The sequence below is a fragment of the Phacochoerus africanus genome, chromosome 14 (assembly GCF_016906955.1).
Source record: "Phacochoerus africanus isolate WHEZ1 chromosome 14, ROS_Pafr_v1, whole genome shotgun sequence".
NCBI lineage: Eukaryota > Metazoa > Chordata > Mammalia > Artiodactyla > Suidae > Phacochoerus > Phacochoerus africanus.
This window is the reverse complement of record NC_062557.1, coordinates 38,696,168-38,722,643: the sequence shown is the minus strand read 5'-3', so window position 1 is coordinate 38,722,643 and position 26,476 is coordinate 38,696,168. Positions and strand designations below refer to the sequence as shown.

At 42.0% G+C, this 26,476-nt stretch overlaps 1 protein-coding gene across 1 annotated transcript in view; it reads right to left on the bottom strand.

Annotated features, from left to right (window-relative positions):
• Positions 1-2,545: 2,545 nt before the first annotated feature.
• Positions 2,546-26,476, bottom strand: part of DUSP14 (dual specificity phosphatase 14) — a 34,205-nt gene continuing 10,274 nt past the window's right edge. The window contains exon 2 of the mRNA XM_047758660.1: positions 2,546-3,868. Coding sequence (XP_047614616.1) covers positions 3,179-3,775 — 597 coding nt within the window. The 5' untranslated portion in view covers positions 3,776-3,868 and the 3' untranslated portion in view covers positions 2,546-3,178. The remainder of the gene's footprint in view (positions 3,869-26,476) is intronic.

The window sequence follows — 26,476 nt, the reverse complement described above, 5'->3', positions numbered from 1 at the left end:
TTCTGTCACAGTGGTTCATATTGGTGACATTTTTAAAAGCATGCTCGCCTGTTAACTAGATTTGTTTCCATTTCTAGATATACTCCAGAATGGCTCAGATAAAATTCCTAAGTATAATTATTGCTGACCCCTTATCAGGTATGATAGGTTTAATCACTCCATGGGAGGTGCAAGAGGGAAAGACAGCAGCCATCGACAGAAAGCCCTTATCATGAAGAGTATTCACTACTTTTAGTATCTGTTTAGTAGTGGAAATGTTTTATAACGTCCACCAATTAAGATCTGGGGAGTGTGGAATACTGTCGTGTTGATTGTATTGATGCAGCTTTATTAAAATGACTCAACACTGCATTCAGCTTCACCTTAGCTCTTGTTAGCCAAGAGCCCCGTGTCCTTGGAAACAGTAACCTTGGTTACTTCCATACTGTGCATTGTGCAAGCTGCTTCACTCCACTGCTTGAGTGGCAATTAATAAGCACTGTTTTGGTGTTGGATCTTGCCTTTAAAATGTTTGTGGCTTACGGTGTAATTTTTGTCCGGACATGCTTGAGGTAGAAGTAGCACAGGGTATATCAGGATATTATCTATGTTTTATTCTAACTGTGGCTACTGGTTAGCACTCCATATAGGTTGTGTATTTTAAATTATCTGAATATATTTTGTGTGCATATACATAGCTTTTATTTACAGAGGCCTTCTACTTGCCTCTTGTTTAATGACTAGTGTGTTTTTAAGCTTTGAAAAGTTTTTAGGACCTTTGTGTTACAGAAATCTGAAATACTGGTTCTGCACTGCAGATCACTACAAAAATTCCCAGCACCTTCCAGGTCACACACCTTCCTTTGTAACCGTTAGCTAATAAACTCTGACATTTGGAGTAGAAAGGTGCTAGGCTTCCCAAGTGCTAAGAATGCTCTAAGGTACATCCTAGTAGTGGTGTTTGCAGGATTTCTACAACAAATTTTTCTTAATTGCTAAGAATATGTCAACAGGTGTTTTGTTACTATATTCAGTGATCTTTGGATGCTTATCCAAAGACTACCAAGCTTAAGAGTTTGCCTTCAGGAATTCCCATCGTGGCGGCTCAGTGGTTAACGAATCCGACTAAGAACCATGAGGTTACAGGTTCGATCCTCGGCCTTGCTCAGTGGGTTAAGGATCCGGCATTGCCGTGAGCTGTGGTGTAGGTGGCAGATGTGGCTTTGGATCCCGCATTGCTGTGGCTCTGGCGTAGGCCGGTAGCAGCAGCTCCTACTGGACCCCTAGCCTGGGAACCTCCATATGCCCAGAGAATGGACCTACAAAAGGCAAAAAGACAAAAAAAAAAAAAAAAAAGCTTGCCTTCATGCTATAGAAGCCATAGCCTCCATAGCCAAAGGTTTTTCTGATTTATTTATTTATTCAGCCACATCCACAGCAGGCCACAGTTCCCAGGCCTGGGACTGGATCCACGCCACAGCAGCAACCTGAGCTGCTGCAGTGATGATGCTAGATCCTTAACCCACTGTGCCACAGGAGAGCTCCTTCTGATTGATTTTTGATCATGTGCTAATGAGGCATTTATGGGTTGCTCTGATTTCCCACAGAAATTATTTCATTTTAATTTTCCTATTTAGAAAAAAATGGTACATGTTTATAAAAGTGGGCAAATTGTATAAAATAAGAAAAGGAAGAAGTTAGAGGGAAACCATCACCACAGACCAGGTAAAATTCAATAGTATAATTTATATAAATTATGCAGCCACTGGCATTATATATAGAGCTTCTTGCCAAAGTAGACCCAAAATCTAGGAAATTTTGCCACAGGGTAAGCAAGCTACAACCTACCTGGCAAATGACGTAATATAGGGCCGTGCTGGGACAAGTGACTCCCCCATAAAAGGGGCAACGTGGTAACTCCCAGTGGTTTCCCAGGAGCTGGAAGAGAGAAGAGCTAATAGGAACTTCTACCACGTTCCTGATGTGCTGTAAATTTATGAGGAGCAGTGACATTTCCAAGTTTGAACAAAGAAAACCATTGTTCTCAGCTCATCATTTTGTATCGAGTTTTGGTTTAGGGCATGTTTGTATATGCCAGTAAGCACACCTTTTGTTAAAAATCAGTTTCTTTGATGGCAGCCTCAGTGCTTTGCTACACTCCACTAACCAAGAGACAGCTGGAAACTGTACCTTTTCTTAGAGTGTACTTATGTTGTTTTCTTCTGTTCTGACTTTATAAATGATACTAATATCTGCCCATCTGCAAGGCTATGAAAGGTTGACATTCACTGGGGTGTGTAGCTTAAGCTGTGTTCATAATTATCACAGGAGCCAAATTTCAGTAGTTACTGGAGAGTATCTTCCATCCACAACACACACAAACACACACACACACATCCTGAAGTATTTTTTTGACTCACCCAAGGCATGCGGAAATTCCGGGGCCAGGAGTCAAAGCTATGTCACAGCAACAGTCCAAGCCACTGCAGGGACAAAACTGGATGCTTAACCCACTGTGCCACAAGGGAACTCTACCTTGAAATTCTTATTAGTAAAAATTCCAATATGATAAGCAGGTATATTTATTAAAAATAATGCTAATAGTCCTGGGACACACTGATTCCAAGAGGGTGTTTGCAGCAGATTTCATTATAATTACTTAACAGCTAACTAATAAAGGCTTGGTTTTTAACTTACAGAGTCACTAAATAGAAATTCAGAAGGAAAGAGGAGGGCTGATCTGGTAGAGACTGACGCCGGTGTCAATCCTCCCTAAGCATTTGTTTGGTCGGCAGCCTGGGGCAAAGCTTGTATCGAAAGGGTTAATCAGGACCCAAAGTGATTTTTGCACTGAGCTCCTCCCATGATGCCAGAAGGCATGGGATTGAGAATAGAGCAGAACCAGTTTATTAAACTGTTCAAATTGTTAAAAATGATTAAAAGCCAGTTAAAGATTTTCATAAACACTATTCCAAAATGTTAGTTAGTTTTAAAAATGTTACTAGCAATGTACGCGTTCCCCTACGTTCCTCCCCTCCTCCCCTCTCTTAGAATAAACGTGAGTACCCAGTGTAAAAAACACTTCAGGGCGAGCCGAGAGTCAACCATTTGGAAAGAAAGGTGAAGAGGGGAGCGGACGGTGTGTAGCAGATGCTGGTACTGCCCGAGGGGCTGCTGATGCAGGCATGGCTTTGGTGGCTTAAATCCCCCAGTAAGGCATCAGGTGTCGGGATTCCTTCTCATAAACGTCTGGAACTATGCCGTAAGGCGTCTGTACCATTTTAACTGTCGACTTCCCATAGAGCTGGCGCTCGTAGTCTATCAGCTGCCTCCAGAAGCCCACGTTGGGCCTGATGACAGGCCTCCGGGCTTTCACCCAGTTGTACGCCTCCAGCAGGCACACGCTGTGGAACTTCATCAGGTAGGCAATGCAGAGGGTGGCCGAGCGGCTCACCCCTGCGGCACAGTGCACCAAGGTGGCCCCATGTTTCCTGCTCACACTGTGGATTTTGTCGGCCACGGTGTCGAAGTACAGTCCGATGGGGGCATGAGGCATGTCTGCCAGAGGCACTTTAACATATTCAAATTGGGGCCAGTTGAAATTGGGGATCTCGATGGTAGCATTGACAATGCAGGTGATGCCGCGGGCCTGGAGGAGGTGCCGGTTGGAGGCTACACTGCCTCTGCCCAGGAAGAGGGAGGAGGTGATTTGAGCAATGCCTCCTATGTCTCCCTCAGAAATCATCCGAGGGGCCATGAGAGTCCGCGGTAGCGTGCTGTGACCTCGGGAGCCCATGAAGACGCCAGCAATCACACTTGCATCATTGGAAGCAAGACCAGAGTGTTTTTGTTTTCCTCCACCCAGGAATCGGAAATGACAGTCTCCTTCCTGCAAAATACAGATATCAGTCAGTACTCTACATGCCACTGATTCATCACAGCCTTTGGCAGTGTCTGTGGAATGGAAAGGTGAGAAGGCTTAGAAATAAATGGTTATTTCTATGTAAGAATGTGTTCTTTCAAGACTGTAGACAAATCATTTTCATTGATTAACAAGAAAAGTAGGGAGTTCCCGTCGTGGCTCAGGGGAAACCAATCTGACTAGTATCCATGCCTGGCCTCACTCAGTGGGCTAAGGATCTACTGTGGTTTTTTTTTTTTTTGTCTTTTTGCCATTTCTTGGGCAGCTCCCGCGGCATATGGAGGTTCCCAGGCTAGAGGTCCAGTCGGAGCTGTAGCTGCTGGCCTACACCACAGCCCATGGCAACGCAAGATCCTTAACCCACTGAGCAAGGCCAGGGATCAAACCTGCAATCTCATGGTTCCTAGTCAGGTTCATTAACCACTGTGCCACGACAGAACCTCCAAGGATCCACTGTTGACATGAGCTGCGGTGTAGGTCACAAATGAGGCTAGGTTCTGGTGTGGCTGTGGTGTAGGCTAGCAGCTGCGGCTCCAATTCGGCCTGGGAATCCCATATTTGGGAGGCGCAGCCTTAAAAAGACCAACAAAACAAAAAACAGGAAAATGTATAGAGTCAGTGTAAAACTCAGCGCTTTGGTGATTATTTTTTTTAAAAGCACTAAGTGAAATAATCATCCTATTTTAGGAAAAGTTAAGACAGAAACCAGCCCAAACTGATCCCTGAACAACAAGGCAGTGGTGTTCCTTGGTAATTAGGGAAAAGTCAGAACTTCTGATCCCTCCTCGAGCCAATTCTTTCATATACTTCTTGCCTGCCTCCACAGCTGTGATGGCCCTATCTCCCTAAATCTAGTTCTAGACATAGAGAGCTTACAAAGGTATAAAAATGTTAGCGCTTTAGGTAAAATATCCAATAAATGGCTTTTATGGACTAAAAGACACTAAACTGGATCAGCCACAAAAAAGCCAGGACACAGAGTTCCTGCTGTGGTGCAATGGGATGGGCGGCATGCAGTGGTGCCAGGATGCAGATTTGATCCCTGGTCCAGCTCAGTAAGTTAAAGGATCTGGCATAGGTCACAACTGCAGCTCGGATCTTATCCCTGGCCAGGGAACTCCATATGCCTCAGTGCGGCCAAGAAACGAAAAGAAAGGCAGGACATATGGTCACTTTAGCCCTTTATAATTTAAAAAATAGCTAACTCCTACTGTATTTGTGACATCTGAATACTCTGGAAATCCAACTAGTTTTGGATCACTTACGCTATGGCATTTCCATGGAAATAATGCCAGGCAAGTTGAAGACCATGGTCTCAAAAATTCATTTGTCTAAGTGAACGAGCATTTTTGCTGATCTGACCCTGGATGTGGCTAACTAAGCTCCAAAATGAATCCCAATGGCTTAAGCTGGGTGTGGGAATTAATTTAGCTTAACATTTGAAAATCTATATTCTTTCATTAGTACAGTGTATCTTGTCTATATCAGTCTCTTAGTAACAAGAGAAAAGGAAACACACTGCTTTTTCCTCTGTGCCCTCTGAGGAGTGAGCTCCTCCCCACCCAGGGGGCTGGAGGGCTGCCTGGAGAGGTTTCAGTCGCATGAGAACATCCCCCGTTGCACAGACAGAGGTGATACGGGGGCTACTCACGGGTAAGGAGTCTGGTTACTCTGGAGTCCCTGGTCTGGAAAGTCCTAAGGGAGTGAGTGCTGATCACAGTGGATACAAATCAGATCTGCAGAAAGACAAGGAGGCAGGAATGTGGCCAGTCAGGAAGGTCAAAAGAATTCCTCCTGGGTTTTGACCGCTAAGATGGAATAAATCTAGGACATAGAAAGCATGTTAAATACATCTCCCCCTGCATTTAAAGAATGCACCAATAAGAAACACCAACCTGAGTCTTAGTTTTTGGTTAATGACACATAACCCATGGTGTGAAAAAATTTTAATAACAAAGACGAATTTTTTGAGAGGAGGAGATCCAGAGACAACAGCATATCAAAAGGTAAGGCTCTGCTCACAGGGCCTGCAAGAGATGCAAAGCAAGCTAGAGTCCCTGGGAGACGGTGTGCAACGTGCCAGGTGCCACAGTGGGTTGGCAGCTAAGCCAGCTTCACAGACAGCCACGCCGCCGTGCAGCTGGGGGTGCTAACTACAAGAGGTGCTGGTGGTAGAGAGCAATCTGAAACTGCTTTCATTTGGTTTTCTCTTCCATGTTGGCCCTCTTATTATTTATAAATAATAACAATAGGAGCACTGACCGACAACATCAAAAGTGTGTTCTTCCACCTTTCCAAGGTAACAATCACACTTAAATTTTCATTTTTTTACAGCTCTGTTGAAACATAAGTGACATACAATCCTATATACAGCTAGACCTATGTGTACATATGTGTATACTCAAATATATCCATTCGCTCCCTAAAATTCCCTCATGCTCCTTTGTAATTCACCCCTCTCTCTCTCTCTAGCCCCATTCCTAAGCAACCATCGATCTGCTTTCTGTCACTATAGCTGTTTTCTCAACTTTCATACAATGGAATCCTACAATATAGGGTTTTTCTCTTTGATCTGGCTTTCACTCCACATGATTAATTTCATATCCATAAAACTGTGTCTATCAATGGGTGTTCCTTTTTATTCCTGAATAGCGTTGCATTGTGCAGATATAATACGGTTCATTCACCTACTGATGGAAACTGGGTTTCTAGTTTTAGACTGACCCAAGGTCAAGGAGAGGTGATGTAAACACTCATATATAGGGATTTGATAGAACTACGCCTTATATGCCTTCCTTTCTCTTGGTTAAATACCTAGGAGTGGAAGGGCTAGGTCGTATGATATGTGCATATTTAATATTTTTAAGTAGTTTTCAAAAAATAATTATAGCTTGCAACCTGAGGTGCAGGCTTGTAATTAAACACACATGTAAGGGGTCTACTGTAATCCTCTCCAAAGACTCAGACAGCAGGCACTATCTTGGCACTCTCCATCTGCTGTGTTCCACAGCCAGCAGTATTTATCAGAGAGTAGCTTCCATGTGTTTCTGGTGCCCCAGTTTTTGTGGCTGCCACTCAGGGGACACCTCTGGATCACCTAGCTCTGGGGATAAATGCAGTTCTTGGCTGACTACCTACCCCAGAGCACTACACAGACGACTGAAACGCACTCTCAGTCTTTCCTGGAGCTTCAGCCTAAAGGGCAGGCTTCTGCTTTGACACACTCTGGGGACAAGGGACAGAGGCTGGTGGACACCATCTGTGGGTTCTCCCTCTGCCTCACTCCAAGTCTCAGGTATCTACCAGAAAGGCACTTTTACACTCGTCTGGCACCCTGGTGTTTGTGACTGCTGCCCAAAGGACACCTCCAGATCACCTGGCTCTGGTGGACATCCTGCAAGACTGTGTATCTGCATACTTTAAAAGCTGGCGACGGAGACCCTTCCCTGTGGAATGACAGGTCTGGCCCCACCTACAACTACTGAGAGCCACTGAAAATGAAATAGGCTGCTTGGACAAACACAAAAGTTTGAGAACCAACCAAGATAAAGGCAGAGTTGAATAAGATTCATCTCCCACACAAAGGTCACTCCTCCAAGATGGGGAGAAGTGGCTATTTTATCTCCTGCACAAAAACCAACACAGAGAGTCAAGGAAGATGAAGTAGAGAAATAGGTCCCAAAAGAAACAGTAAGATAAAACTTCAGAAAAGGGCCCTCAAGAAATGGAGATAAGTGTTTTATTACCTGTTAAAGAGTTCAAAACAGTAGTCATAAAGATGCTCACTTAACTCAGGATGGAAGAGAATGGATGAACACAGCGAGAACTTCAACAAAGAGGAAGTACCGAAAAGAAATCAGAGCTGAATACAATAACTGAATTGAAAAATACAGGAGAGGGGTTGGAGAGCAGAGTGCAGGACATGGTAGAAAGGCTCAGTATCTCAAACACACAGCAGTGAAACTCAAACCATCAGAGCAGCAATAAGGAAGAATGAAAAAAAGTAAAGACCGCTTAAGGGACTTGGAGGGATATCATCAAGTAGGCCAACAGTTACATTCTAGGGGTCCCAGAAGGAGGAGAGAGAGAAAGGGGCTGAGAATTTCCCTAACCTAGGGAAGGAAACAAACATCCAGATCCAGGAAACCCAGAGAGGTCCAAATAAAACAAACCTCAGAGAGACCCACACCAAGACATACTGTAATTGTTAAAAGTGAAAAAATGAGAGAATTTTTAAAAGGAGCAAGGGAACTCCCATCAACAAGCTTTTCAGAAAGGAATGGCATGATATATTCAGGGTACTGAAAGAAAAAATTTCCAGACAAAAATACCCAGCAAAGTTATCATTCAGATTTTAAAGAAAGAAAAAAGTTTTCCAGACAAGCAAAAGTTAAACTGGCCTTAGAAGAATTAAGACAGTTTCTTAAAAGCTGAAAATAAGGGCTGCTAATCAGTAACAGGAAAACATGAATGAATAAATCTCACTGGTAGAGATAAATAGAGTAAATTTTAGAGTAATATAAAGGTGGTATAGACTTATTGCTCATAAGGCTACTACGAAGTTTAGAAGTTGTAGTAGTAAAATATAATTAAGGGATACACAAGATTAAAAGGTATAAAATATGTCAAAAGCAAAATGTGGGAGGTGGAGGAGTAAAAATGTAAAGCTTCAGAATGAGTTGAAACTTAAGACTGTTATAAAATACCTAAGTTGCTATGTATAAGCCTTCATGGTAATCATAAAGCAAAAACTTATATAGTAGACACCTAAAAGATAAAGGAATCAACACATACCACTGAAGAAAATCATCGGATCACAAAGTAGGACAGCAAAAGAAGAAAAGAGGAATTACAAAAAGCTCAAAAACAATAGCCAAAAGGCAATAAGTACATACTTATCAATAGTTAAATGTAAATGGACTAAATTCTGCAATAAAAACAGTGGAAGAATGGATTTTTCTTCTTAATGACATATGTCATCTGCTTTAGCTGTATGGACAGAGACACACTTCAGATGTAAGGACACCCAGAGACTGAAAGTGAAAGGATGGAAAAAGATATTCCGTGAAAATGGAAACCAAAAGAAAATTGGAGTAGCTATACTTATATCAGACTTGAAATTTTTAATTTTTTGTCTTTTTTTTTTTTTTTTTAAATGGGCTACACCCATGGCATACGGAGGTTCCCAGGCTAGGGGGTCTAATGAGAGCTACAGCTGCTGGCCACAGAGCCGAGCCACATCTGTGACCTAAACCACAGCTCACAGCAACGCCAGATCCTTAACCCAGGGATCGAACCTGCAACCTCATGGTTCCTAGTCAGATTCCTCTCCTCTTGAGGTGCCACAACAAGAACTCCAAAACAGACTTTAAAATAAAGACTAATAAGAGACAAAGTAGGGTATTATGTAATGATAAAGAGGGTCAATCTAACAGGAGGATCAAATATTTGTGCGTATATATGCACCCAACACAGGAGCATCTAAATATATAAAGCATATTAGCAGATCTCAAAGGAAAACTAGACAAAATAACAGACCTTAATATCCCATTTTCATCAGTAGGTAGCGTGAGGTGGCCATTTTGGAAAAATCTGTCCTCACCTATCAGGGCTAAGAAGCCCCAGGCCAAACAACAAATCAGATGGGAACACAGCCCCACCCATTAGCAAGCAGGCTGCCTAAAGACCCTCACCCCAGGCACAGAGCCACCTTTAATCACACCTATAGACAAAGCCCCACCCATCAGAAGGGTAAGAATCAGTGGGCAGGCACCAGTCCCTCCCATCAGGAATCCTGCAGCCACAAGGAGGACAGACATCAGAAGCAAGAGAGGCTACAACCCTATTATCTGCAAAAAGGAGACCACAACAAAAATCTATACAAAGTGAAAAGGGAGGAGTTCCTGTCATGGCTCAGTGGTGAATGAATCTGACTAGGAAACAAGAGGTTGTGGGTTTGGTCCCTGGTCTTGCTCAGTGGGTTAGGGATCCGACATTGCCATGAGCTGTGGTGTGGGTTGCAGATGCAGCTCAGATCCCATGTTGCTGTGGCCCTTGTGTAGGCCAGCAGCCACATCTCCGATAAGACCCCTAGCCTGGAAACCTCCATATGCCACAGGAGCAGCCCTAGAAATGGCAAAAAGACCAAAAAAAAAAAGTGAAAAGGCAGAGAATTATAATCAGATAAGGGAACCAGAAAAACAGCTAAGTGATCTGGAGATTACCAAGAAAAAGACTTTACACTAATGATAGTAAAGATGATTCAAGATCTTGGAAATAAACTGGAGGCAAAGATTGATAAATTTCAAGAAACATGGAGCAAAGAAACAGAAGATTTAAGCAAGCAGAAATGCAAAATACAATAACTGAAATAAAAAATTCACTAGAGGAGTTCCCATCGTGGCTCAGCATAAACGAATCTGAGCAGTATCCATTAGGATGCAGGTTTGATCCCTGGCCTCGCTCAGTGGGTTAAGGATCTGGCGTTGCTGTGGCTGTAGTGTAGGCTGGCAGCTACAGCTCCTATTCAACCCCTAGACTGGGATCCTCCATATGCCACTGGTGCAGCTCTAAAAAAAGACCAAAAAATAAAAATGAAAATTCACTAGCAGCAATCAATAGAATACAGGAGGCAGAAGAATGAATAATCGAGGTGAAGGACAGACTAGTGGAAATGACTGACACAGGACAGAAAAGAGAAAAAAGATTGAAAAGAAACAAGGACAGTCTAAGAGAACTCTGGAACAAGGTTAAATGCACCAACAACCGTATTATATGGGTGCCAGCATCTATATTATCAGGAGAAGAGAGAGAGAGGGCCACAGAAAATATCTGAAGAGTGAGTTCCCGTCATGGCGCAGTGGTTAACGAATCTGACTAGGAACCATGAGGTTGCGGGTTCGGTCCCTGGCCTTGCTCATTGTGTTAAGGATCCCACGTTGCCGTGAGCTGTAGTGTAGGTTGCAGACACGGCTCGGATCCTGCGTTGCTGTGGCTCTGGTGTAGGCCGGTGGCTACAGCTCCGATTGGACCCCTAGCCTGGGAACCTCCATATGCCGCAGGAGCAGCCCAAGAAATAGCAAAAAGACCAAAAAAAAAAAAAAAAATCTGAAGAGGTAATAGCCAAAAACTTCCCTAACATGGGAAAGGAATCACTCACTCAAATCCAGGAAGCATTACGAATACCATATAAAATATACCAAGGAGGAACACCCAGAGACACACATTAATCCAACTGACCAAAACTAAAGACAAAGAGGAAATATCAAAAGCAGCTAAGGAAAAGAAACAAATAACATACATGGGAACCTCAATAAGGTTAGCAGATTTTTTAGCAGAAACTCTGCAGGCCAGAAGGGAGTGGCATGATATACCTTAAATGATGAAGGGAAAAATCCTCCAAGACCACCCAGCAAGGCTTTCAGATTTGAAAAAAAAATCAAAAGCTTTACAGACAAGGAAAAGCTAAAAGAATTCGGAACCACTAAAACCAGCTTTACAGCAAATACTCAAGGAACTTCTCTAGGTGGAAAAGCAAGGGCCACAACTAGAAAGAAAAATACTACAAATGATAAGGCTCACCAGTAAAGGTACATATATAGTAAAGGTAGGAAATCATCCACACACAAAATCAGAAACTGAGAAGATGAGAGTACAACTGCGGGATACTAGAGATGCACTTGCAATTAAGAGCCCAACAACTTAAAACAATCTTGTATGTACATATATAGACTCCTTTATCAAAACTTCATGGTAATTACAAACCAAAAATCTACAATAGATAGACACACAAATAAGAAAAAATAATCCAAATTCAACACTAAAGATAGTCATCAAACCACAAGAGAACAAGAAAAAAAGACCAACAAAAATAAATCCCAAACAATCAATAAAATGGCAATAAGAACATACATATCAATAATTACCTTGAATGTAAATGGACTAAATGCCCCAATCAAAGGACAGAGACTGGCTGAATGGATACAAAAACAAGACCCATATATACATGCTATCTTCAAGAGACCCACTTCAGTTCTACGGCCACATACAAATTGAAAGTGAGAGGATGGAAGAAAATATTCCATTAAACAGAAATCAAAAGAAAGTTGGAATAGTAATACTCACAGCAGACAAAACAGACCTTAAAGAATATTTTAAGAGACAAAGAAGGACATTACATAATGATCAAAGGATCAATCCAAGAAGATATAACAATTATAAATGTATATGCACCCAACATAGGATCACCTCAATATATAAGGCAAATGCTAACAACCTTAAAAGGAGAAATTGACAATAACACAATAATAGCAGAGGACTTTTTAACACCCCACTTACAGCAATGGACAGATCATCCAGACTGAAAATCAAGAAGGAAATTAAATGATGCACTCGACCAGATGGACTTAATAACTATTTATAGAACATTCCATCCAAAAGCAGCAGAATACACATTCTTCTCAAGTGCACACAGATTATCCTCTAAGCTAGATCACAAATCAAACCTCAGTAAATTTAAGAAAATTGAAATTATATCAAGCATCTTTTCCAACCAGAATGCTATACAACTGGAAATCAATGAGAAAAAAACTGCAGAACACACAAACACATGGAGACTAAACAACATGCTACTAAGCAACCAACAGATCACTGAAGAGATCTAAGAGGAAACTGAAAAATACCTAGAAGCAAATGATAATAAAGACACAACCCAAAACCTATGGGATGCAGCAAAAGCAGTTCTAAGAGGGAAGTTTATAGCAAAACAAGCCTACCTCAAGAAACAAGGAAAATCTCAAATAAACAACTTAACTTTATACCTAAAGCAACTAGAGAGAGGACAAGACCTAAAGTTAGCAGAAGGAAAGAAATCATAAAGATCAGAAATAAATAACAGAAATAAATGAAACAGAAACTAAGAAAACCATGGGGGGGGGGGAAATCAATGAAACTAAAAGCTGGTTCTTTGAAAAGATCAACAAAATTGATGAACCCTTAGCCAGACGACTAATCAAGAAAAAAAGAGGATTCAAATCAATAAAATTAGAAATGGGAGTTCCCATCATGGCTCAATGAAGCAAATCTGACTAGCATCCATGAGGACGGAGCTTCGATACCTGGCCTTGCTCAGTGGGTTAAGGATCCAGTGTTGCCATGAGCTGTGGTGTAGGTCACAGATGTAGCTCAGATGCAGTTCCGATTGACCCCTAGCCTGGTAACCTCCATATGCCTCCAGGGCAGCCCTAAAAAGACAAAAAAAAAAAATTAGAAATGAAAAATGGAGTTTCCATCATGGCTCAGTGGTTAACACATCTGACTAGGAACCATGAGGTTGTGGGTTCGATCCCTGGCCTTGCTCAGTGGGTTAAGGATCCAGCGTTGCCGTGAGCTGTGGTGTAGGTTGCAGATGTGGCTCGGATCTGCATTGCTGGGGCTCTGGCATAAGCTGGTGGCTATGGCTCTGATTTGACCCCTAGCCTGGGAACCTCCATATGCCACAGGAGTGGCCCAAGAAATCAAAACAAAACAAAAAAGACTCCTTACAACAACACCAACAAAAAAGAAAGAAATGAAAAAGGAGAAATTACAGCAGACATCACTGAAATACAAAGATCTTAAGAGACTACTACATGCAACTGTATGCAAATAAAATGGACAACCTACAAGAAATAGACATATTCTTAGAGAAGTACAATCTTCCAAGCCTAAACCAAGATGAAAGAGGAAAGATGAATGGACCAATCACAAGTACTGAAATTGAAACTGATTAAAAAACTTCTAACAAACAAAAGTCCAGGACCAGATAGCTTCACAGGAAAATTATATCAAACATAGAGAAGAGCTAACACCTATCCTTCTGAACTATTCCAAAAAATTGCAGAGGAAGGAACACTCTCAAACTCATTCTATGAGGCCACCATCACCCTGACAGCAAAACCAAACATACCACAAAAAAATGAAAATTACAGGCCAGTATCACCGATGAACATAGATGCAAAAATCCTCAACAAGATACTAGTAAACTGAATCCAGCAATACATTAAAAGGACTGTACACCGTGATCAAGTGAGATTTATTCCAGGGATGCAAGGATTTTTCAATATCCACGAATCAATCAGTGTGATACACCACATTAACAAACAGAAGAATAAAAACCATATTATCCTCTCAATAGATGCAGGACAAGTTTTTGACAAAATCCAATACCCATTTCTGATAAAAAAAAACCCTCCAGAAAGTGAACATAACATAATAAAAGCCAGGAGTTCCCATCATGGCGCAGTGGAAACGAATCTGACTAGGAATCATGAAGTTGTGGGTTTGATCCCTGGCCTCGCTCAGCAGGTTAAGGATCCAGTGTTGCTGTGAGCTGTGGTGTGGGTCGCGGATTCAGCTCAGATCTGATGTTGGCTGTGGCTATGGTGTAGGCTGGCAGCTGTAGCTCCGAATGGACCCCTAACCTGGGAACTTCCATGTGCCACCAGTGTGGCCCTAAAAAGCAAAAAATAAATAAATAAAAATAAAGGCCATACACAGTTATCATTCTCAATGATGAAAAGCTGAAAGAATTCCCACTAAGATCAGGAACAAGACAAGGATATCCACTCTCGCCATTACTATTCAACATACTTTTGGAAGTCCTAGCCATGGCAATCAGAGAAGAAAAAGAAAAGGAATCAAAATTAGAAAGGAAGAAGTAAAACTATCACTGTTTGTAGATGACATGATACTATACCTAGAAAAACCTAAAGACTATACCAGAAAACTGTTAGAGCTCAATGAATTTGGCAAAGTCACAGGATACGAAATACACAGAAATCTACTGCATTTCTATATACTAACAATGAAAGATCAGAAAAAGCAATTAGGGAAACAATCCCATTTACCATCACATCAAAAGGAATAAAATACCTAGGAATTAACCTATCTAAAGAGACAAAAGACCTGTACTCTGAAAACTCTAAGACACTGATGAAAGAAATCCAAGATGACACAGACAGATGGCAAGATATATACCATGCACTTGGATTGGGAAGAATCAATACTGTCAAAATGATCATACAACCAAAGGCAATCTTCAGTTTCAGTGCAATCCCTATCAAATTACCAATGGCATTTTTCACAGAACTAGAACAAAATATTTTAATTTGCTTGGAAGAAAAAAAGACCCAGAAGAGCCAAAGCCATCCTGAGAAAGAAAAATGGAGATACAGAAATCAGGCTCCCTGACTTTGGATTATATTACAAAGCTACAGTCATCAAAATAGTATGGTACTGGCACAAAAACAGAAATATAGATTAGTGGAACAGGACAGAAAGCCCAGAATTAAACCCACACACTTACAGTCAACTAATCTAAGGAGGCAAGAATATACAATGAAGAAAAGACAGTCCCTTCAATAAGCTGTGCTGGGAAAACTGGACAGCTACATGTGAAAAAATGGAATTAGAACACTCCCTAACACCATACACAAAAATAAACTTAAAATGGATTAAAAACCTACCAGATACTATAGGGAGTTTCTGTCATGGCTCCAGTGGAAGTGAATCTGACTAGCATCCATAAGGACACAGGTTTGATCCCTGACCTCACTCAGTGAGTTAGGGATCTGGCATTGCCGTGAGCTGTGGTGTACGTCACAGACACAGCTCCCATCCGGCATGGCTGTGGCTGTGGCACAGGCTGGCAACTGTAGCTCCGATTAGACTCCTAGCCTGGGAATCTCCATATACCACGGATGAGGCCTTAAAACAACAAAAGACAAAAGTCAACAACAACAACAACAAAAAAGACCAGATACTATAAAACTCTTAGAGGAAAACAGGCTGAACACTCTCTGACATAAACCACAGCAATATCTTCTTAAATCCACCTCCTGAGTAATGACAATAAAAACAAAAACAAATGGGACCTAATTAAACTTAAAAGGTTTTGCACAGCAAGGGAAACCCTAAACAAAACGAAAAGACAACCCACAGAATGGGAGGAAATATTTGCAAATGAAGTGACTGACAAGGTATTAATCTCCAAGATATATAAACACTGTCTGACGCTCAATACCAAAAAAACAAACAACCCCATCAAAAAATGGGTGGGGAGTTCCTGTTGTGGCTCAGCAGAAATGAATCTGACTTGCATCCATTAGGACACAGTTTTGATCCCTGGCCTCGCTCAGTGGGTTAAGGATCTGGCATAGCTGTTAGCTTTGGTGTAGGTCACAGATGCAGCTCTGATCTGGCGTTGCTGTGGCACAGGCTGGCAAGCTACAGCTCTGACTGGACCCCTAGCCTGGGAACCTCCATATGCCGCGGGAGCGGCCCAAGAAAAGGCAAAAAGACAAAAAAAAAAAAAAATACATGTACCCCAGTGTTCACTGCAGCACTATATACAATAGCCAAGACATAGAAGCAACCTAAATGTCCATTGAGAGAGGAGTGGATAAAGATGTGGTACATATACACAATGGAATATTACTCAGCCATAAAAAGGAATGAAATACTGGCATCTGCAGCAACATGATGGACCTAGAAATTATCATGCCAAGTGAAATTCAACAGTGGGACACAAAGGTCATATGCCATTACTTATATGTGGAATCTAAAAAAAGGATATAATGAACTTCTCTGCAGAACAGAAACTGACTCACAGACTCTGAAAAACTTACAGTTACCAAAGGAGACAGGTTGAGGGGGGTGGTGCTTGGGTTTGGGATGGAAATGTTGTAAAAGTGGGCTGTGGAGATGGTTGTACAACCATAAATATAATAAAATTCATTTGAGTTTTTTAAAAAATAATTACTTTTAAGTACAGAAAGCAATGACTGTATTATTCTAGGAAGTCTTCACTCAAATTAAGCAAATTATTTGAATTGTTAATAGTCTACATGACATAAATTTAAACCATCTGCCAGTAGTCTTCCTATTAACTGAACTTGGTTTATTTATTGCCTTTTTTTAAAAACACAGAATAAGGAGTTCCCGTCGTGGCGCAGTGGTTAACGAATCCGACTAGGAACCATGAGGTTGCGGGTTCAGTCCCTGCCCTTGCTCAGTGGGTTAAGGATCCAGCGTTGCCGTGAGCTGTGGTGTAGGTTGCAGACGCGGCTCGGATCCCACGTTGCTGTGGCTGTGGTGTAGGCTGGCGGCTGTAGCTCTGATTAGACCCTTAGCCTGGGAACCTTCATATGCTGCGGGAGCGGCCCAAGAAATAGCAAAAAAGACAAAAAAAAAAGAATAAAACTTCTACATTTGAAAAAAAATTGGGGGGGGAATGCAAAAGCAGCTCCAAGAGGGAAGTCATAATGATAAATGCCAGAGTTCCCACTGTGGCACAGTGGGTTAGGAACCTGACTGCAGTGGCTCAGATTGCTGTGGAGGTGTGGGTTTGATTTTTGGCCCAGCACAGTGAATTAAAAGATTTGGTTGCTAGGGTTTGGATTCAATCCTTGGCCAGGGGATTTTCGTATGCCACAAATGTGGTGATATTAATGACAAATGGTTCCATCAAGAAACAAAGATCTCAAAGAAACTAACTTTACACTTCAAGGAACTAGAACAAACAAAGTCCCTAGTTGGTAAAAGGAAAAAAAATAACAATGATTAGAGAGGAAATAGAGACTAAAAAGACAATAGAAAAGGTCAATGAAATAAACAGCCAGCTCTTTGAAAAGATAAACAAAATTGGCAAACCTTTAGCTAGACTCCCCAAGGAAAAAAAAGACAAAAGGAATCAAAATTAGAAGTGAAAGAAGAAATTTTACCACTGGTACCACAAAAATACAAAGGATCTTAAGAGACTACTGTTGGAGTTCCTGTCCTGGTGCAGTGGAAACCTATCTGACTAGAATCCATGAGGACACAGATTTGATCCCTGGCCTTGCTCAAGTGGGTCAAGGATCCAGCATTGCTGAGAGCTGTGGCATAGTTCAAGCTGTGGTGTAGGTCGCAAACGTGGCTCTGATGTGGCGTGGATGTGGCTATGGTGTAGGCCAGCAGCTACAGCTCCAATTTGACCCCTAGCCTGGGAACCTCCATATGCCGCAGCTACAGCCCTAAAAAAAAAGCGAAAGAAAGAAAAAGGGAGACAGACTACTGTAAACAATTACACTCCAGGACTGAGTCATGAAGAAAGAGAAAATCTAAGCAGACCAATAACTAGGAAGAAAACTGAATCCCTAACCAAACATTTAAAGAATACATACGAATCCTCAGACTCTTCCAAAACATAGAAGAGGAAACACTTCCAAACTCATCCTACAAGGCCAGTGTTACATTAATACCAAACTCAAAGATACCACAAGAAAAGAAAATTAGAGGTCACTATCTCTGATAAACATAATGGGAAAATCCTCAAAATATCAGTGAACTAAATTCAATAGTCCACTAAAAGATTCACACACCATGATCTGGTAGGATTTATTCCAAGGATTCGGGATGGTAAAACACCTACAAATCAACCAGTGTGACACACCACATTAACAAAAGGAAGGGTAAAAATCACATGATCATCTCAATAGATGCAGAAAAGCATCTGACAAAATGCAACATCCATTTATGGTGAACAGTCTTAACAAAGCGGGTATAGAGACAACATCCCTCGACATAATAAAAGCCATGTATCACAAGCCCACAGCAACCATCATATTCAGCAGAGAAAAGATGAAAGCTTTTCCTCTAAGATCAGAAAAGAGGCTAGGATGCCCATTTCTGCCACTTTTATTCAACATGGCATTGGAAGTCCTAGCCAGAGCAATGAGGCAAGAAAGAGAAATACAACCCACTCAAATCAGAAAGGAAGAAGTAAAACTGTTGCTATTTGCAGATAACATGACATTATACATTAAAAACCCTAAAAGACTGCACCAAAAAAAATTAGAACTCATCAATGAATTCAGTAGAGTAGGATATAAAATCAGTATATAGAAATCTGTTGCATTTCTATAGACTAATAATGAACTATCAGAAAAAGAAATTAAAAAAACAATCCTATTTACAATTGCATCAGGAAGAATAAGATACTCACAAATAAATTTTTTTATGTCTTTTTGTGTTTTCTAAGGCTGCACCGGCAGCATATGGAGGTTCCCAGACGAGGGGTCCAATCGGAGCTGTAGCGAAACTGCCAGCCTATACGCCAGAGCCAAAGCAATGCAGGATCTGAGCCGCGTCTGTGCCAGATCCTTCACCCACTGAGCAAGGCCAGGGATCGAACCCACAACCTCAAGGTTCCTATTCGAGTTGGTTAACCACTGCACCACGAGGGGAACTCCATAGATACTTAGGAATAAATTTAAACAAGGAGGTTAAGACCTGTACACTGAAAACTGTGTGACATTTATGAAAGAAATTGAAGACACAAATAAATAGATATATTGTGTTCATGAATTGGAAGGGTCGATACTATTTAAATGTCCATACTACCCAAGGCACTCTAAAGATTTGATGCAATTTCTATCAAATTCCCAATGGCTTTTTTCACGGAAATAGAACAAATAATCCTAAAATGTGTATGGAAATAAAGTTCCCAAATGGCCAAAGCAATCTTGAGAAAGAACCAAGCTGAGGGACATCACACTTTATTTTAAAGCTACAGTAATCAAAACAGAATGGCATCAGCAAAAAAGACATGATCAATGAATGAGAATAGAGCGCCTAGAAATAAACCCATGCACATACGGTCAATTTACAACAAAGCTACCAATAATATACAATGGGGAAAGGACAGTTTCTCCAACAACTGGTGTTAGGAAAAACTGCATAGCCACAAGCAAAGGGATGAAACTGGTCTACTATCTTATACCATATAAAAAATTAACTCCAGGTGGATTAAAAATATGAATCATTCAGGATTAAAGGATCTGAAATCACAAAACTCCTAAATGAAAACATACAAGATAAGCTCTTTGATAATAGCCTTGGTGATGATTTTTTGAATTTGGCAACAAAAGCAAAAATAAGCAGGACTACATCAAATTAAAAAGCTTTGGCACAGCAAAGGCAACTAAACAAAATGAAAAGACAACCTACAGAATGGGAGAAAATATTTGCAAATGATATAACCAATAAAGGGTTAATACAGCAAAAAAAAAAAAAAAAATTCTGATTTTAGAATGGTCAAAGGATCTGAATATACATTTTCCCAAAGAAAAAATACAGATGGTCAACAGGTACATGAATGAAAAGGGTCAACATTAATCATCAAGGAAATACAAATCAAAACCATAATGAGATATCACTATTACCAAAAAGACAGGAGTTCCTACTGTGGTGCAACGGGATGGGTAGCATCTCTGCAGCTCCCAGACACAGGTTCAATTCCCAGGTCCAGCACAGTGGGCTGAAAGATCCTGCACTGCCCAAGTGCAGTGTAGGTAGCAAGTGTGGCTCAGATCTGACCCCTTGCCTGGGAACTCCATGTGCTGTGGGGTAGCCAAAAAAAGAAAGAACAAACAAAAAACACAATAAATAACAAAGTGTTGGTGAGGATGTGGAGAAAAAGGAACTCTTGTGCACTGTGGGTGGGAATGTAAATTGGTGCAGCCACTACAGAAAACAGTATGGAGGGTCATCAAAAAATTAAGAATAGAATTAGCATATGATCCAGGGATTCTACTTCTGGGTATTTATCCAACAAAAACACTAACACAAGAAGATATATACACCCTCCCCCCACCTTCCCAACCCCCATTCACTGCTAAGACATGGAAACAACCTAAGTGTCCATGGATGGATGAATGGATAAAGAAAATGTGGTGTATATATATATGCAATAGAACATTTATCAGCCATAAAGAAGGAAATCTTGCTATTTACAGTAACATGGATGGATCCTGAAGGCATTATGCTAAATGAGAAGTCAGAGAAGGACAAATACTATAAATATAGTATCAATTTTATGTGCAATCTTAAACATGTAGAGAACAGATAGGTGGTTGTCAGAGGTGGAGGCTAAATGGGTGAAGAGGCTAAAAGACACAAACTTCACGTGAGAACGGAAGTCCTGGGGATGTAATGTACAGCATGGGGACTATCATTAATGATACTGTACTGCATACTTGCACGTTGCTCAGAGAGTAATTTTTCATGGCATGTGGAAGTTCCCAGACCAGGGATCAAACCCGCACCACAGCAGTAACCTGAGTCTCTGTGGTGACACCACCAGATCCTTAACCCACTGTGCCACAAGGGAACTCCACGGAGAGTAATCATAAAAGTTGTCATCACAAGAAAATAAAAAATGTGTTAACTATAGATGGTGACAAGTATTAATGAGACTTACTGTGATTATTCTGCTATACATACAAATATCGAATCATTATGTTACACACCTGAAACTGATATAATGTTCTATGTCAATTACACCTCAATTAAAAAATTAAAATAATCCCACGTGTATAAATACACAGTGGTTCTCACACTCGAGTGTGCATGAGAATCACCTGGTGGGCTTGGTGAACCCCAGATCGCTAAGCCCCACCCTCAGAGTTTCTGATTCAGTGGTCCTGGGGTAGGGCTTGAGACGTGGCATTTATTTCCCAGGTGATGCTGACGCTGCCAGGCAGGGGACACACTGTGAGAACCACTGCAAAGGGAATGCTGTGATGGGCCATCGAATTCCCCCTCAAGACAAGGCACTCAGCATGCTGGTGCTGACAGGTCACAAGTCTCCCCCTCCCCCAAGAAATGACCCTTGCCCAGAGGGAGTTGCCTCACCCAAGCTTACCACCCATCTTTGGGGCCCACATCTGCTGACTTGACGATGCAGGGTGCAGAGAGATATAAAGGTGAAACCTCATCACGAAAGGAGCAAGAAACTAGTCACATAAGGAAATGTGCACAACTTTGCTGTATGCCTGAAACTAATGCAACACTGTAAGTCAATGACACTCCAATTAAATTTTAAAATAAAAAATAAATAAATCAAGTTTAAAAAGACAACCTGGGGTGGAGTTCCCATCGTGGCGCAGTGGTTAACGAATCCGACTAGGAACCATGAGGTTGCGAGTTCGATCCCTGCCCTCACTTAGTGGGTTAATGATCCAGCGTTGCCGTGAGCTGTGGTGTAGATCGCAGACGCGGCTCGGATCCCGAATTGCTGCAGCTGTGGTGTAGGCTGGCAGCTACAGCTCTGATTGGACCCCTAGCCTGGGAACCTCCATATGCCACAGGAGCGGCCCAAAGAAATAGCAAAAAGACCAAAAAAAAAAAAAAGCAACCTGGGAGTTCCTGTCGTGGTGCAGCGGAAATGAATACAACTAGGAACCATGAGGTTGCAGGTTCGATCCCTGGCCTTGCTCAGTGGGTTAAGGATCCAGCATAGGTCGCAGACGTGGCTCAGATCCCCAGTTGCTGTGGCTGTGGTGCAGGCCGGGAGCTGTAGCTCTGATTAGACCCCTAGCCTGGGAATCTCCATATGCCATGGGTGCGGCCCTAAAAAGCAAAACAAACAAATAAAAATAAATAAAAAGGCAATGTGCGCAGATGGGAGGGTTAGATGTACATGGAAACAGGCAGAACTTTGTGGGAACATCCTGTCCTGCAGCAGAGCGCAGTCTCTTGCCACTTCCAAGTCTTTCCCTGGCAGAATTCAATAGTTTAAAAAGCAAAGTCACCATAGTAATAAACACACAAAATCAGGCTTTTGAACGGCTGCTGATAACTCCATCCTGAATGTGGAAGATACTAATCAAATTTCCAACCAAGTTATCTAGCTTCTGTCTAATTAAGAGGGACTCCGTCTGATAGCCTCCCAAATAATCATTCTGTTTGGGAAGCCACCTGCCCTCCCGAAGCCAGTGTCCCAGGCTCACTGGCCTTTTCAGCACAAAGGTCTTCATCAAGGGCCATGGGTAAGTAATGGGTGGGCTGACAGCCTTGCTTACTCAGTGAATTCTCATTTCTTGGGCAGCGATAGAGTACTTGGTACTGCAGGGAAAAGAAAGCAGATTTTGAGTCCTCAGGGCAGAATCCCAGTGAGACAGACACGATGCTCCCTCCCCGCTGGTGCAAGGCAGTTTCATGCCAACAAACCTGCTTAAAATGCCAAAGCTGAGTCCAAAGGTTAGAAAAACAACTTCTGCCAGAGAGCACTCAGAGGTCACAGATACACAGATGCTCTTCCGACAGGCACTCCTGACCCCTTTTCCAGATGGGAAAATGCAAGGTGTGGAAAGGGTGAGATGATTTCAACTTGGAGAAGACAGGTGACAGGACCAGGAAAAGATCCAAGGTGTCTGGGCTCCTGCTTCTTTGTGACTAGAGGGTGGCTGTGGTCTGATTACCGCCCCCAGCACTCCACACCATCAGCCAGCGCCTTCCGCACACAGGAGGGTCTTACAACTGCCCAAGCAGAATGTGTTGAAACGATACATACAGAAAACACCTGACAGAGTTCCCAGTGTGGCGCAGCAGAAACGAATCCCACTAGTATCCATGAGGATTCAGGTTCAATCCCTGGCCTTGCTTAGTGGGTTAAGGATCCAACGTTGCCATGAGCTGCAGTGCAGGTCACAGACATAGCTCGGATCTGGCATGGCTGTGACTGTGGTGTAGGCCAGCACCTGCAGCTCCAATTAGACTCCTGGCCTAGGAACTTCCATATGCTTCAGGAGCAGCCCTAAAAAGAAAAAAAAGAAAAGACACCTCAAATAGGCTGAGTTGCTCCACTCTCTCCTATTGCCCAGAAGAGTGAAATACTGCCACAGTCAGGTACACCTTTCAGGACACAGAAATACATCCTGACCGCAGAGGGATCTCAGCAGGGAGTAGTCTCAGAGCAAGCACAACAAGAAGCCCTAGTTTACTTCATTTCTAAGATTAGCAGATTCTGATCATAACAAATAAAAGAAAACATGGGTATTATATCACAGGTGTGTCAAAATCAACTTAGCAGGGAGTTAGTTCCCTGGTGGTCTAGCCATTAGGATTCCGTGCTTTCACTGCTGCTGCTGCTGCTCAGGTTCAAGCCCTGTGGGGGAACTGAACTCCCACTCAAGCCAAAAAAAAAAAAAAAATTGTACACCATGACCAAAAAAAAAAAAAAAAAACCAGTAATTGTGTACAGGAAGACGGAGAAAGGACTATCTGTTAGGAAAGTAAAAGAGTGACCATGCTTGGGGATCAAAGGTTGCAAGGTGCTTTCTTTTTTTTTTTTTTTGTCTTTTTGCTATTTCTTTGGGCTGCTTCCGCGGCATATGGAGGTTCCCAGGCTAGGGGTCCAATCAGAGCTGCAGCCACCGGCCTACACCAGAGCCACAGCAGACGCGGCTCGGCGTTAACCCACTGAGCAAGGGCAGGGACCGAACCTGCAACCTCATGGTTCCTAGTCGGATTCGCTAACCACTGCGCCACGACAGGAACTCCGCAAGGTGCTTTCTGAGTGACAGCATCACTCCCACTGCAGCACACTGGGATGCAGATGACCAGGGAGCACGCCAAGGAGCATCCACATCGCTGTCCATGGTATACGACTCGGCCTCCCAAGTTGCTCTGGCAGCTGCATTTACTTCTTGGAGGGAAAAATGCTTTCCTGGCCAAGGGAATGGGGGGTAGGGTGAGATGAAAGACAAAAAGGAGGAGCTGTCCTAAACCAATCCCAGAGAGGTATTTTTTTTTTATGAGTTATAAGAAACAACAGACATGATGCTGGTCTCTGAATAAAGAACATCAAAGTGCTAAATAAAATGCAGAGTCAGTGTCTGCCCAGCGGGCCTGTGATCTCAATAACACGTAAGCAGTTAACAACTGTCTGCTCCCCACACCGGAGAGCTCCTGGGACCTGGGCACCATGTCTATACCTGGAGCAGAGTCAGAATCGCTACCCAGAGTCAGAGTCTATTCACAGTCTATTCACTGCCATAGAAGCTACTTTTCTTTTTTAAAAATTATGACAAAAACCCACTAGTATCAGGAGTTAAAGAACTGAAATTCTATCTACTGCTTTGTCTCCTCATGTTGAATAAGCAGAAAAATGGCCACAATGGTTCTAGAGATGACTGTGTAAAATGATCTAAAATATTTTTAGCTTTAGGGGTTAGAGGTTCATTATATATACTGAAGGCATACACTGTTTTTTTTTTTTTTAATACATGAAAAGCCTGTGTAATCACATTTTCTTCTTCCATTAAGTAAACGTTTATCTACTTCTTTAAAAAAAAAAAAAAAACCTTAAAGCCATCCTTTAAAAAATGGAAGCATTTTAGCCTACATTGCAATAAATAACCCTTTCCTCATTACATTTCATTTCATTATTATATCAGAAATATGTTCCATTAGGAAAAAAGTTAAAATTGTCTTAACACGAGTTTTCTCGTGGTGCAAGCAGGTTAAGGATGCAGCATTGTCACTGCAGCAGCTTGGGTTGCTGCCGTGGCACAGGATGGATCCCTGCCTTGGAAACTTAAACATGCCATGGATGTGGCCAAAAAAGGGGAAAGAAAAAAAAAATACTCTTACAACTAAAAATCAGTGAGGCAATCTTTCGTTAAGGGAAAAAACTCTCTTTTAAAAAAAATTTTTATGGCCGTACCATATGTAATTTCCCCAGCTAGGGGTCAAATCTGAGCTGCAATTGTGGCCTACACCAGAGCCACACCAACACCTGATTTGAGCCATATCTGGGAACTAGGCCACAGCCTGCAGCAACACCAGATCCTTAACCCACTGAGCAAGGTCAGGGATTGAACCCACATCCCCACAGAGACAACAATGGATCCTTAACCCACTTAGCCACAATGGGAATGCCCGGAAAAAAACTTCATGATAGAATATAAGCATAAAATCCAAACAAAATGTTGAGGAGCATTCATATTAAAATAAAATGAAATAAAAGATTCAAAAATTGTTCTCAGTTATCCAGAAAGCTTTAGTAGTAATATGCTAAAATATCTCAACATCTTCATTTGGAGGAGTGGTTTTTTTTGCTTTTCCTACCATATAAATCGACTGATACGATGGCTGGAAAGAGGGTAGATACACATAATACACACAGAGCTAAAGAACTTGAGAATCACCATTCAGTATCACCACAGATACTCCCCCAGCATGACATGACGCTGTAAAGCAACTGCCCGTGTAGCCGTAACCTGGCTGACATCTCAAGTATCCTCACGTGGGCCTCAGCTGGGCCTAACAAAGGCTGGTCACTTTAAGACACTAGCCAGCCACTGGATGGAGAAAACACCACAGTCCCAAGAAAGACATGGGAGGTCCAACCGAGAAGAACAGGGAAAAAAGGCATGCCAACAGTGACAAAGATGCAAAGACTTTAAGAAGTTTAGTTTCAGAGTTCCCTTTATGGATCGGGGGTTATGACTCCAACTAGTATCCATAAGGATGTGGGTTCGATCCCTGGCCCCCACTCAATGCATTAAGGATCTGGCACTGCCACAAGCTTCAGCACAGGTCACAGATGCAGCTCAGATCTGGCGCTGCTGTGGCTGTGCCCTACTGCAACTGCAGCTCTGATTAGACCCCTAGCCTGGGAACCTCCATATGCCATGGGTGAAGCTCTTTTTAAAAAAAAAAAAAAAAAAAAAAAGGAAGTTTAGTTCCAAATGATAAATTCATAGATTCTGA